Source organism: Xyrauchen texanus, chromosome 17 (assembly GCF_025860055.1).
Source record: "Xyrauchen texanus isolate HMW12.3.18 chromosome 17, RBS_HiC_50CHRs, whole genome shotgun sequence".
Lineage (NCBI taxonomy): Eukaryota > Metazoa > Chordata > Actinopteri > Cypriniformes > Catostomidae > Xyrauchen > Xyrauchen texanus.
In genome coordinates, this window is record NC_068292.1 from 39,831,969 (window position 1) to 39,846,106 (window position 14,138).

General features: G+C 37.3%; 1 protein-coding gene across 2 annotated transcripts in view; it reads left to right on the plus strand.

Moving 5' to 3' along the window:
* The window catches only part of LOC127657489 (membrane progestin receptor delta-like), a 34,586-nt gene that overhangs the window by 15,305 nt on the left and 5,143 nt on the right, over window positions 1–14,138 (plus strand). For both annotated transcript variants that reach the window (XM_052146301.1, XM_052146300.1), the window contains exons 2-7: window positions 330–574; window positions 5,050–5,177; window positions 8,140–8,345; window positions 10,335–10,461; window positions 11,849–11,945; window positions 12,072–12,216. In XM_052146301.1, the coding sequence (XP_052002261.1) occupies window positions 524–574; window positions 5,050–5,177; window positions 8,140–8,345; window positions 10,335–10,461; window positions 11,849–11,945; window positions 12,072–12,216 (754 nt within the window). In that variant the 5' untranslated portion in view covers window positions 330–523. The remainder of the gene's footprint in view (window positions 1–329; window positions 575–5,049; window positions 5,178–8,139; window positions 8,346–10,334; window positions 10,462–11,848; window positions 11,946–12,071; window positions 12,217–14,138) is intronic.

The window sequence follows — 14,138 nt, forward strand, 5'->3', positions numbered from 1 at the left end:
TTATATGTTTTTAAGTAATACATTACTTTTGCCCCTCTAGTTAGATGCTATTGTATTTCATTGTACTCTGCATAATGACTATAAAGTTGAATAATCTAATATCTAGCATCATATGTAAAAATGAAAGGTTTCACTCATGGACAATATTTCATACTTGTTCATATAAACACTTTTGTGGTACTTTTGCTTTCTGTCAGGGCTGTGGTGGTCCCTAAGCCAAAAATGTTAGGAAATGCAGCTCTAAAGCTGATTATTTCAGTTTTAATCCCGTTTTCTTTTCATTGTATATGGGTCAAAGAACCAGTCTCCCTCTCTCATTCTCTTTGCAGTGTTTCCTGCATGGCGGGGGGCTGGAGGAGGTCATGGTTGGGGCTGGGCTCATTGTGTGAGGTGGGAGGCCGGGGAAGGGGGCCTGTCCCGAGGCCTTGAGTGTCCGCTGTGGTGCGTCCTGTGTCGGGGAGGAAGGGAGAGACTCAGACAGGCCTGTCAGAGAGGGAAGAGTGCATTCCGCCTGCCTACAGACATGCTGAGTATCAGACTTCCACAGCTCTTTGACTTCCACCAGGTGCCAAAGGTGAGACCAACTGATAGATGCCTAAAAGCAGGATCTTATGGTAGATCCTGCCCACAAACCTGCATGTAATGCACAACTTCCAGTATTTATAGGGGAGTTCACCCAAAGTGAAAATTCTGTAATTATTTACTCACCCTAATGTCATTCCAGACCTGTTTTTATCTCTCGATTAAACACTAAAGGAGACATTTTTCAGCACCGCGCAGCTCTTTCCCATACACAACAGTTTATAGTGGCCATATCTTTCAAGCATGAAAATGGACAAGCACCACAAAAGTTGTCCATACAACTTGTGCAAAATATTCCAAGTCTTTTTAAGCCATTTGATTGAATTATGCGAGGAACAAACCTACATTTTTGTTGGTATTCACTGAAAATCTTCCCCTCCGCTGCAGCTCTCAAATCTCACGCTCCATTCCGCAAATTCAAACTGGTGTACTGTTCTTAGTTACGAGTCGACATGCAAAAAAAAAGCAAATCTGGCATGACACATCAACTTGCAATTTTGTAATGTGAACGCGGACACAAACAAGATGTGGCAGAGAGAACAGTAAATAATTGAGTTAGGGGAAAAAAAAGCATATTTCAAAATCTTGCAATATTTTTCCCCAAAATATTGCAATATACGGAAGAGTTTTCGACAGCATGGACGCATCAGAGATTATTCTTTCAAATCCAGAGTTTGACAGCATTTTGGTTTGTGTTTGTGTTTGTGTTTTCCTGCATTAAAAAGTTAATGATATTTAGTTCGTGTTTGGTGATTTACATGCACTAAATATGCAGCGCAAGCCAACGCAGACCCTCTAGCATAAAGGATCCGCTCTGCTGGAATAATTAGCCATGTGCCAAAATAAAGTGTCATATATGTTCTGTTAGAATGGTGTTAGATATTAAGAAATGAACTGGCCTTATGTGCCCTCAGATATTCCTATATCTGTTATGGAGTAGGAAACAAACAACTTCAAGGTGTTAATTGAATTAAATAAGATGTTAATTAAGTTTAGTTTGATTTCACATAGCACCTTAAAGTTAAATTATGTGTCAAATTCAAAAGGTTCCATTTACTTGATGAAAAATATATTTTATGCAATGTAAAATTGAAATGCAACTATGTAATAAACCAACTTCGATCATGCTGATGACCTTATTCATCAGCCACCTCCGGAGACCATTTTTGACCCATTACAAACCCTGTTGTCATTTTAATGTCCAAGCATTGTTATGTCCAAATAGATCTCAAAGATCCAGAAACCAAAAAAACAAAAAAGCATTTTACAATTTACAGTTTTATTTGTTTTTTAGTGTTTTAGTTTATTGAAGTTGATTTTAAGTTGCAAGGACTTGATATTAGCTACTATATACTATATATATATATATATATATATATATATATATATATATATATATATATATATATACACACACATTACAGGTTTTTGAGATGTAAATCATGTCAGATCTTTTTCTACCTTTAATGTGACAAATGCCATCAACCAAATTCAAGTGAACATCAAACAGACACTTTTTAGGAGAGATAACAATAAAAGACTTGCAATAACCTGGTTGCATATGTGTGCACACCCCTTAACTAATACTATAGTTAAGCACTGTTTGCTTTTAATACAGCAGCCAGTCTTTTTGAATAAGAGTTTATCAACTTAGCACATATGATATGTCAATTTCTTCAAACTTTTTCCTGCAAAACAGCTCCAGATTTTACAAGGTATCTTGTGCACAGCCCTGTTCATGTCATTGCACACATTTTCAATTGGATTTAAGTCTGGGCCCTGACTGTGCCATTCCTAAACGTTGATCAACTTCTGAAGCTATTCCTTTGTTGACTTAGATTTGTGTTTAAAGGGTAACTAAACACCTGCTCAGAGTCTGACTCCACCCACTAGAAATATTTGAAAATGCTGGAAAAGTGGGCAGACCCTGGCGGGGATTGAGGGAACGAACCGAGTGCGGTGCTGGGGGGCACCTGAGACTCGTAGTGACGGATTAATTGACAGCTGCTGTCAGACTCTATGTTATTATTATTCCTCACACGGTCGCAAGACGACATGTACATGAATCTGGCATGGTGAGCTGGAACCTGCTTACGTCAGCTGTCACCGCTTACGTCACGAAGTACCGCAAACAGCCAATAGGAAAATGCAACTGCAGTAGCCACCGTTCAACCTGAAGAGGGCAGCACTCAGACGTTTTTACACCATATATTGTAGAATTAAAACACTTTATACACAAATGTCAAAAAAATTACTTGAATCAATGACCAGTACTAATAAAGCCCCATGCTTACAGATCATTAACTAAAAAAAGTTGGTTTAGGGTTTAGTTACCCTTTAAGGTCATTATCATGTTGAAGGTTGAAATTCCTCTTCATCTTCAGCTTTCTAATGGAGGCCTGCAGGTTTTATGCCAAAATGGACTGATATTTGGCACTATCCTTGATAACTTCTTCTATCTTCAGTAGTGCCCCACTAGCAGCTGAAGAGAAGCAGCCTCATAGCACAATGCTTCCACCACCATTATTCACTGTGTTATTGGTTATTGCTATTGTTTTGGTGATGAGCAGTCTTGTTTTTGTGCCAAACATTCCTTTTAAAATGATGGCCAAAAGTTCTACATTGGTTTCATCAGACCATAAAACATTTTGCCACATAGTTTTGTGTGATTGGATCTATGTTTTGACAAAATTGTGAGTAATGGCTTCCATTATGCCACCCTACCCCCAAAGCCCAGAAATATGAATATGGGATATATCTGGCACATGCAGTGAGGGGCCAGTCCTTGCCAGATATCCTTGCAGCTCCTTTAATGTTGCTGTAGGTCCCTTGGGCAGCCTCCCTGATAAGTTTTCTTATTGTTTTTTTTTCCATCAAGTTTTGATGGACGCCCTGTTCTTTGGAATGTCACGGTGGTTCCCCATTTTCTTCACTTGTTGATGATGGCCTTCACGATGTTCCATGGCACATTTAATGTTTTGGAAATTCTTTTGTACCTCTCTCCGATTGTTATCAGTTCACAATGATCCCGCACATCCTTTGTAAGCTCTTGCAGACCATGGCTTCAAGCAGTAAGATGCAACCAAGAAGATGCCAAGAACATTCTACTGAAACAGCAGATTTTTATTCAGGCTTACTCAGCTTCACTTAATTGATGACTGGAGGATTATAATTCCTTTTTGAAGTTTGAATGTGATTGGTCAATTCCAAACAGAGTCACATGCCCCATTATATAAGAGTGTGTACACTTATGCAGCCAGGTAAGTCTTTTATCTTTTATTTAAGTTGATCGCATTTATCACATTAAAGTTGGAAAAAGTTCTGACATGATTTTACTTAACCTGCAGTTTTAACAGAGGTTAGTAGACTATTTATAGCCACTGCACTGTATGTTTAGTGAACTTCAAAAAACATTGTTCACCCCTCATTAGGCTGCATTTTGTTTAAACTACCCCTTTAAATTGCAAGGACTGCATGACTAATATTTTATATGTTCTCAGATGGCAATTGTTTTTGGCATTTTATATTAATTTAATAATGTATTTGGTGATTTGGGAACAGTGCTCGGAAGACCTTTGATGAATAATGAGAAACAGTGAGAAAAATATCGCAATATATCGACATTTTGAATCTCAATACACCAAGAATAAAGAATCGCAATAATATCATACAGTGACCTAGATATCGCTATAATATTATGCTGCCAGTTACCTTCCCACTCCTATAAATAACTTCATTTTATCTTCAATTTGCGTGTGTTCTTATAAAAGACTAGCAATTGCAATTCTGTTTGGTACAACTAGTGGCATAGAAATCATTTCCCCTTTAAGAGAAATCCCTGGGATATCTATTATGTCAGAGGACAAATAAGTGGCACCAGGCAGTGCATGACACCGTTTTCAATTATGATGTAATCTTCTTTTCTTTTCTTTTTAAGAATTTTGTGCTGTAATGACAAACTCTTTTTAAGATTAAAATTTAGATACATTTTTTGTTTGAGATGAGTATATTAAAGGAAAAGAAAGTTCTGTCATCATTTACTCAGCCACATCATTCCAAATACATGATATTCTCATAAACATTTTCAGAAAACAAGTTGTTTAGCAGAATGTTCAAGCTTCTTTTTGGATGGTGATAGTGGCTGCCAAGTCATAAAAGTAACCCATGTAACTCTTTCGGTTTTTCAGCGAATAATGGCTTCTTTTAACTTTTATTGTGCTTTTTTTGTTCATTTGAAAGCATGAAGTTATAAATCTACATCTACTTTAAATGTATGGGAAAAAGCAGCCTGAACATTCTGCAAAACGAATCCTTTTGTGGTCCATAAATGATGAGTATTTTGGGGGAAAATTTTCACTTTTGGCTGAACTCTTCCTTTAAACTGTGGTGTCTTTTATTATTTTCATATATTGTTATGATTCTGCAGATGGCTGCATGTGTTTTGGATCTCCAATTGCTGTCTTGCAGGTGTTTCGGGAGGACAGCATCATGTCTGGGTACCGCCATCCCAGAAGCTCAGCCCTGGACTGCCTTCTCAGCAGTTTTCAGATGACCAATGAGACGGTTAATATCTGGACCCACTTTCTGCCAACCTGGTAAAGTGTCCAGTTAAATTATTTAATGCCCAAAACTAACAGATTGTCAGCTTTGAAGCTTTTGGTTAAGGTGGTTAATTATGCATTTATTATCTGGGTTATAAGCAGACACTTTTATACAAGATCAGATTTGCAAAGGTTTTAAACACATTATTATTCATACTATGTCCAAGTAGGGGTCAGTGGCATGACCTAAATCTTATATCATGGCATAAATAATTTTATATCACCATAAAGCCATGGTTATATTAGGCTTTGAGCATGCAAAATTATTGTGGAGACTGAAATGAACAGGATATGATGTTACTCTGGAGGGCTTCTGGTTTTAGTAATTAATAAACTACAAATAACAATATCTTCAAAAAGTTCTATTTTTCTCACTTTCCTGCAACTATAAATAATGTGCAGCTTTGAAATATGTATTATTTGTATTGAGCCAAGAGGACAGTGTGTGAAGATCTTCTATTGGCCACGTGTCTTCTTGTCACTGAATTCGCAGTTCAGAGTTCGCCAAACTTGAACTTTGGTATGCATTAGAACGCAACATATCTTTGCATGAACTTGCTTTTCCGGTCTCATGCATTCAGATGCGTTTGAATGTACTACGCTGTGTAGTGTGACCACGTTTTAACAGTATATAACACAATAAGGGCTGTCAATTTAACGTGTTGAATTATAATATCTATAAAAAAAAAATATCAATACAAAATAACATGCTCAAAAAAAAAATAAGCAATTATTCATCCTCCAGACCTGTACGTAAAAAAGTACATATTTTTCAGCCATCAGAGCAATTCAAGCTTGACGTAGGCCTACATGTAACTTTGTGATTTTATGAGCCGCATCAATAGGGGGCAGTCAGTGTGCCTCAGTGAACCTCACAGGCAGCATGACTACAGAATGAGGTCTGGTCAACGGGATGCGTTCTTACCAGCTGGATGAAGTGCAACAGAATGCAGGGATCTCGGGATGTGATTTTCAATGTTTGAACTGCTTTTAACTTAGCACAGGGTTCTAAAAACGTGCGTTTATCATACCGAAAACCAGTGAGACGCTTCAAAAGCATCTGTCTGATGCATAAGAACATTGACTGACAATTAAAAATAGCGCATACAGAATGTAGGAATGCATTTAAATTGCAAAATGAATTGCTGTCAATGTATATATATTTCTATCAGGAAGACTTGCAGACTTGAGTGAAATTTTAGATGACATTTATTTGATGAATATAAAACAGAAAAGTAATGTCTCTCTTTGGCGTAGGCCCCGTCTGGCGGGTCCGAAGTTGTAGTACTCGGAACCGTCATATCCTGCCGGAGATAGGAGGCAGGGGCGAGGTGCCTACCCCGTGCAGGACGGGACTCAACTGGTGGTGGTGGGGTGGTGGAGGTTGCTATGTTAGCACATTGAAACAGCAATGTAATAGATCGTGAGCAGACTTATAAAGCAACAGCTTACATGTGATTGGCTGGGAATTACCCAGCTAATGGTGTGATGATGTGCAGCTGCTAGACAGCCCTAAACATAATCTTATTATTTTTGCTGGAAAACAAATAAAATGTTTATACACTCACTTAAAGGATTATTAGGAACACCTGTTCAATTTCTCATTAATGCAATTATCTAAACAACCAATCACATGGCAGTTGCTTCAATGCATTTAGGGGTGTGGTCCTGGACAAGACAATCTCCTGAACTCCAAACTGAATGTCAGAATGGGAAAGAAAGGTGATTTAAGCAATTTTGAGTGTGGCATGGTTGTTGGTGCCAGACGGGCCGGTCTGAGTATTTCACAATCTGCTCAGTTACTGGGATTTTCACGCACAACCATTTCTAGGGTTTACAAAGAATGGTGTGAAAAGGGAAAAACATCCATGGGCCGACTGATTCAAGCTGATAGAAGAGCAACTTTGCCTGCAATAAACACTCGTTACAACCGAGGTATGCAGCAAAGCATTTGTGAAGCCACAACACGCACAACCCTGAGGCGGATGGGCTACAACAGCAGAAGACCCCACCGGGTACCACTCATCTCCACTACAAATAGGAAAAAGAGGCTACAATTTGCAAGAGCTCACCAAAATTGGACAGTTGAAGACTGGAAAAATGTTGCCTGGTCTGATGAGTCTCGATTTCTGTTGAGACATTCAGATGGTAGAGTCAGAATTTGGCGTAAACAGAACGAGAACATGGATCCATCCTCTGATGGCTACTTCCAGCAGGATAATGCACCATGTCACAAAGCTCGAATCATTTCAAATTGGTTTCTTGAACATGACAATGAGTTCACTGTACTAAAATGGCCCCCACAGTCACCAGATCTCAACCCAATAGAGCATCTTTGGGATGTGGTGGAATGGGAGCTTTGTGCCCTGGATGTGCATCCCACAAATCTCCATCAACTGCAAGATGCTATCCTATCAATATGGGCCAACATTTCTAAAGAATGCTTTCAGCACCTTGTTGAATCAATGCCACGTAGAATTAAGGCAGTTCTGAATGCGAAAGGGGGTCAAACACAGTATTAGTATGGTGTTCCTTATAATCCTTTAGGTGAGTGTATGTTGTAGCAATGGCTTTTCTTTTTTTTTTATCCAGTGAATTAAATACTTCACAAATGAAATTTCATCTCATTTGATAATTTTCTCTTTTGTTTGTAACTTGATGGACGCAAACCCAAAAATATGATTATTTATAACAAAACATTAAGGCTGGCTGCATCAGGGCAAAAATGGCACAAATGTAACATTAGAGTTAAAAACAAAAGACAAAACATATTTTTGTATAATATCCTAAACCATTTTTGTTGACATTTGATTAAATAAGCCCCATTTAGAGTCATTATAAAATCGCTTATATGTGACTTCAGCTTGGCCCTGCATTAAAGACATAATAAGAAAATACATTTAAACACCAGCTCACTTGCTCAACATAAATGCCTTGTGTATTACCTGACCTACAGGTACTTCCTCTGGCGATTTAGTGTGCTGTGCTTCACCCTTGACTTCCTGTCTGAGAGCTACACCTGGCCGCTGCTGGTCTATATGCTTCTCATCTGCCTGTACCCCTTCACCTCCAGCTGTGCCCACATCTTCAGCACCATGTCACCTGAGACTCGCCACATCTGCTACTTCTTCGACTACGGAGCTCTCAGCCTGTACAGTCTCGGTACGGTTCAGTTTTCCTTAATGCAAACTAAAATTGTTCTGTGCTTTTCTTTGGGAGGACTTTGGGGTAAAATAAAACCCAGAGCTGTTCTGGACAAACTTTGTGAGATTCACCCTTAAACCTGATGTAATGTCGGAGAAATTCCTGAAGGAGGGCAGAGGAAATGAAGTCGTCTTGGACGGTTGATGTGAGGTTATGGAAACCATGAGCTTTAGAGGAAATGAGTGTTTAACATGCAGTTAACGTTTTTGTGTGACTTCAACAAAAGAAAGCAAACACTGCAGGGAAAACCTTTAAAGTCTGCACTGATACAGAGTGAAAGTTAAAGAGCTACATATATTGTTCAGGCAACTCAAGAGCTAGTGGGAAATATAAATGTATATAATCTGAGCCGAACTCTTGACCTTGCAGTGAGTGAGTGATTTCTGAATGTACATTTTAAACATTAAGAATAAAGTTCTCTTTAGAGAATTGATAATTCTTTCAATTGGAAAAAATTGTATAAAGAAAACTTTCATTTAAAAAAGTAAACATGTTTCTGCAGTATTTCTGTTCATATGATTATGGACACGGCTATCATCTATATACTGAAATGAATGGAATGTCCAGCTGTTCAATATCCTGCATTTTGAGTAAATTTTCTTACAGGCTACCATAAATATCTTATATATATATATATATATATATATATATATATATATATATATATATATACACACATCGATCTGCCACAACATTAAAACCACCTTCCTAATATTGTGAGGTCCCCCTTGAGCCAACCTGCATCTCAGAATGATATTCTTCTCACCACAGTTGTACAGAGTGGTTATCTGAGTTACCTTTGATTTTGTCAGTTAAAACCAGTCTGGCCATTCTCTATTGAACACTCTCATCAACATGGCATTTCCATCTGCAGAACTGCCCCTCACTGGATGTTTTTTGTTTTTGGCACTATTCTGAACAAATTCTAGAGACTGTTGTGTGTGAAAATCCCAGGAGATCAGCAGTTACAGAAATACTCAAACCAGCCCATCTGGCACTAACAATCATGCCATGATCCAAATCTGATATCCAATTTTTTTCCCCATTCTGATGGTTGATGTGAATATTAACTGAAGCTCCTGACCCATATCTACATGATTCTATGCACTGCTGCCACACAATTGGCTTATTAGATAATCGCATGGATTTTTTTAGATGCACATTTCAATTTCATAACAAATTTCCATCAAATTGAATTGAGTAATCTTTAACAAATTTAAATAAATGTTTCTTTTGAAATGTTAAGTTTTATATTATTTATTTTTGTTTAAAATTACACAATTCAATTTGATGGAAATTTCTTATGACATTGAAATGCATAAATGTTAAAAACAATTGTCTTAAATATTTTTTTAATAATATAAATATGGTTATTTTACGTTTTTAATCCAAAAGCTTGATTTTTGGCATTTTTTATTTTTTATTGTATTTATTAATTTTTTTGGTCTAATGTTGTCATACACAATGTCTTTCTTGTGCACAATATACATACTATATACTGCAAAAATTGTAATAGATGTATGTTAATATGCTGTTCCAGACATACCCATACACCCATTAAATATTACAGTTTAAAAGTCATTACAAAAATATTTTTTGTGGAAAAATCTAGTAGCATTTTTCCATTTGTTATTTTGTTTACTGATACCAAGGCGTTCAGACATGTAAGTGTGGATTGCTTGAAGATTATCCACAAATTGTAATGTTATAGTTTTGCTGGAAGTCTTGTTTAGATCTGCCTTGATCTACTTAACAAGCTGCTTTCTTTTACAAAAGGTCCATAGTTAACTAACCAAGAATGCAGCTTTTAGCAAATCTTAAAGAAAACATGTGCTCTTGAAACTCAGTATGATATCCCAATGAAGATTTGCATTATTTAACTTCAGTAATGCTTTTTCACTTTTCATAGAAATGTTAACTTATGTTGTACTCTTTTATGGGCCTCAGGCTGTGCCATCGCTTACGGATCTTATGTGATGCCCGACTGCTGGGTAAATAGTTGGCTTCACCAGTATTTTGTGCCGATCGCCGTCTTCAACACGCTCTTTTGTACTAGCATGTCCTGTTACTCCAGGTGAGTGTCGCTTCAAGGTGTAATTAAGACTATTGACTAATTTACTAAGCCTGCAATTACAGGAGGCTTATGCAGGATGTCATTTCAATCCCCATTCAAAACCCCACTCAGAATTAAACCTGACACTTTAGAGTATTTATAGGTTAATGTGTTAATTATGTAACTTAAATTCTCACACAGACGGTTATTTGTTCTGATCTGTCAGACATTATGATCGCTGCACAAAAGGTTTCACTCATTTTAATCAATTAATTAATTTGAATAAGAGCTTAATTGGTTGTTGAGTTCAGGGGATTAGTAGCTGAACTTGCTAATGCAAGCATTCTTATTACTTTGCTTAGGCTTACGGTTTGGGATTTAAAGCCTTAAAAGATTTTTAAAGGAATATTCCGTGTTCAATACATGTTAAGCTCTGTAAACAGTATTTGTTGCATAATCAGAATCAGAATGAGCTTTATTGCCAAGTATGCTTACACATACAAGGAATTTGTCTTGGTGACAGAAGCTTCCATTGCTCAAATAATACAACAACAAGACAGAGATAATAATAAAGCGAGTAGATGCTATTCGTAATGTTGATAAACCACAAAAATTTAATTTCATCCCCCCTTTTTTAAAAACAAAAACAAACAAGCAAAAACCTTGGTTACAGTGAGGCACTTACAATGGAAGTGAATGGAGCCTATCCGTAAATGGTCAAATACTCACTATTTTAAAAGTATAGCCACACGATTTTAGTGTGATAAAAATTGCTTCCCAACCTTTTTTGTGTACAGTTGTGTCCAATTTTACAAGTTTGTTGCCATGACGGCATAAACCCTAAAACACTTGTAAAAAAAGATAACTTAAACAACTTTAAAGCTCAATTAATGCACAGGTTTTAAGAGATACTGTAACTAATGTAAGTGCATTTATACATTTGTAAGCTTTGCATTCTGCCTTTAAACCCTTTCAAATATTGTCTCCATTCACTTCCATTGTAAGTGCCTCACTATTATTCCATCTTTATGTTTTGTGGTATTCAACATTATGCCACAAATGCTGTCGATTGAGCTTAACTTGTACTGAATCCGGAATATTCCTTTAAAGTGTTCAGACATTAAAGACACCACAAACTGTGCACGGCCATGCGCCACTCACATGTTCTTCAGAAAATGTACAAATCTAGTTAAAAATGATTGTTTAAATATTAATAATTGGTTCAGATTTTTTTCATTATGATTTATTGATTCACTAATAAAGTGACTTAATGTGTTTTGTTGTCTAATGTTAATGTCAGTTCATTAAATTGTGGCTATTCACAGCTAAAATGAATATAGCTATGAATGTTAAACAGGATCTATTTATTGTAAAAAAAAAAAGAATTTTCAAGGTGAATTTGTTACAGGTTTATTGAGCTGCAGTTCCCACACAGAAGTAAAATCATGCGGACGGCTGCATTTGTTGTTCCCTTCCTGTTTGATAGCGTCCCTCTGTTCTACCGAGTAAGTACAATCACACTTCTTTGTACATGTAAAAATCCAAGTGCTTATGTAAACTATGATTGTGTTTACACTGTAGTCATGAATGAGTATATTCGTAAACATGTTCCTCTTTCTCTGTGTGTATAGATGCTGTTGTACTGTTGGGGGAGCTGTAGCCACAGTGAAGCGCTGGCCAGCCACTCGGATCATCTGCTCTTTGCGTTTCTCACATGTTTTCTGTTTGCTTCTCATTTCCCTGAGAGACTGGCTCCTGGTCGCTTTGACTACATCGGTATGTTTCTGTGCCTCATCTGATTGGCTGTGAAGCTCATTTGAATGATTGTATAGTTGTTTTCTTTTCTTATTCAAAAACCTACTGAGCTGCCTTGTTGTCTACAGCCTACATAGGAAGTATGGGTAGGAATCAAGAAGGTCCTGATGATACAAATTTATATCGATATCTGGGCTCCGATATATGGCGAGTGGTGGTGGTGTAGTGGTCTAAAGCCCATAACTGTTCATCAGAAGGTCGCTGGTTTGATCCCCACAGCCACCACCATTGTGTCCTTGAGCAAGGCACTTAACTCCAGGTTGCTCCGGGGGGATTGTCCCTGTAATAAGTGCACTGTAAGTCGCTTTGGATAAAAGCGTCTGCCAAATGCATAAATGTAAATGTAAATGGGTTGCGATACAATAATATTTTATTCTTAATGTTGCGACTGAGAACTTTAATATATACTGCAATCTTGGTAACACTTTACTATAAGGTTCCATTTGTTAACATTAGTTAATGCATTAGTTATCATGAACAAACTATTAACAATATTTTGATTACAGCATTTATTCATCTTAGTTAATGTTAGTTAATAGAAAGACAATTGTTCACTGTTAGTTCATGTAAGGTCATTAAATGTGTTAACTAATGTTAACAAACGCAACGTTTTCTTGTTCAATGAACCATAAACAATTAATGAACATGCACATGTGGAACGGTCATTAAGACACTAACAGCTTACAGACGGTAGGCAATTAAAGTCACAATTATAAAAACATAGACACTAAAGAGACCTTTCTTCTTAAAAACACCAAAATAAATATGCCCAGTGTCCCTGCTCATCTGCGTGAACGTAGGCATGCTGCATTAGGAGGCATGAGGACTGCAGATGTGGCCAGGGCAATAAATTGCAATGTCCATACTGTGAGACGCCTAAGACAGCTCTACAGAGAGTCAGGGACAGCTGATCGTCCTCGCAGTGGCAGACCACGTGTAACAAAATCTGCACAGGATCGTACATCCGAATATCACACCTGTGGGACAGGTACAGGATGGCAACAACAAGTGCCCGAGTTACACAGGAATGCACAATCCTGCACATTACACCAGGAATGCACATGTTTTGTATCGCCGTATTAAGCATTGAAACTCTGTTTTCTAAATGCCATATGGTTAAAATATGAACAGAACACGTAAAAAATTAACTGAACAGAACTCAATCGACAACTGAAACCTTATTCCTGGTCCGCATCGAGTTAAACTCACCTGTGCTCACCTGTGTGTAATCATGCATCAAGGGAGACTGATGCTGAGGTCATTGTCATTAGATTTTGCGTATTTGCCTCGGACAGACGACTTCTCGTAGCAGTTTTAATTTGGTTCTGGAGGCTGAACACAGCATCAAGTGCCACATCGCCCTCCACATAACAAGAGTTGCAGAAAGCGTCACAGAGGGGCGATTTTAAGAGTTTGACGTAAAAAAGCAAAAGGCGTGCACAATAAACATTGAAAACATGTATTTGGAAGAGTGAAAAAAAGCTTGCAGTTGCTTTGATAGCAGAAAGTAATAAAAGGACTCGTTTATGTTTAGGTCTATGCATTTTCTTGGTGAATTTAAATGAGTTCAATAACTGGGGTCTCTGATATTCGTAAACGACAAGGTAATATTTAATTAAAAGAAATTATGAGACATTCAATGTCTCTTCATTGTTGAAGCAAAAACGTGTGTGTGAAAAACACTTTGGTGTGACGTCACTTCATAGACTTCAAAGTATTTTGCTGCGCTGACACGAGTCATGTGAAAGACCCTTAACACATATAAATATCAGTTACATTTGCACATTAATCATTGCTCTTCACAATCACAAAAGTGACCAATTATGGTTTCAAAACGGCGAATTTCTCAGAAAGGTATCCCTGAAATTATTATTTTTTCGTGC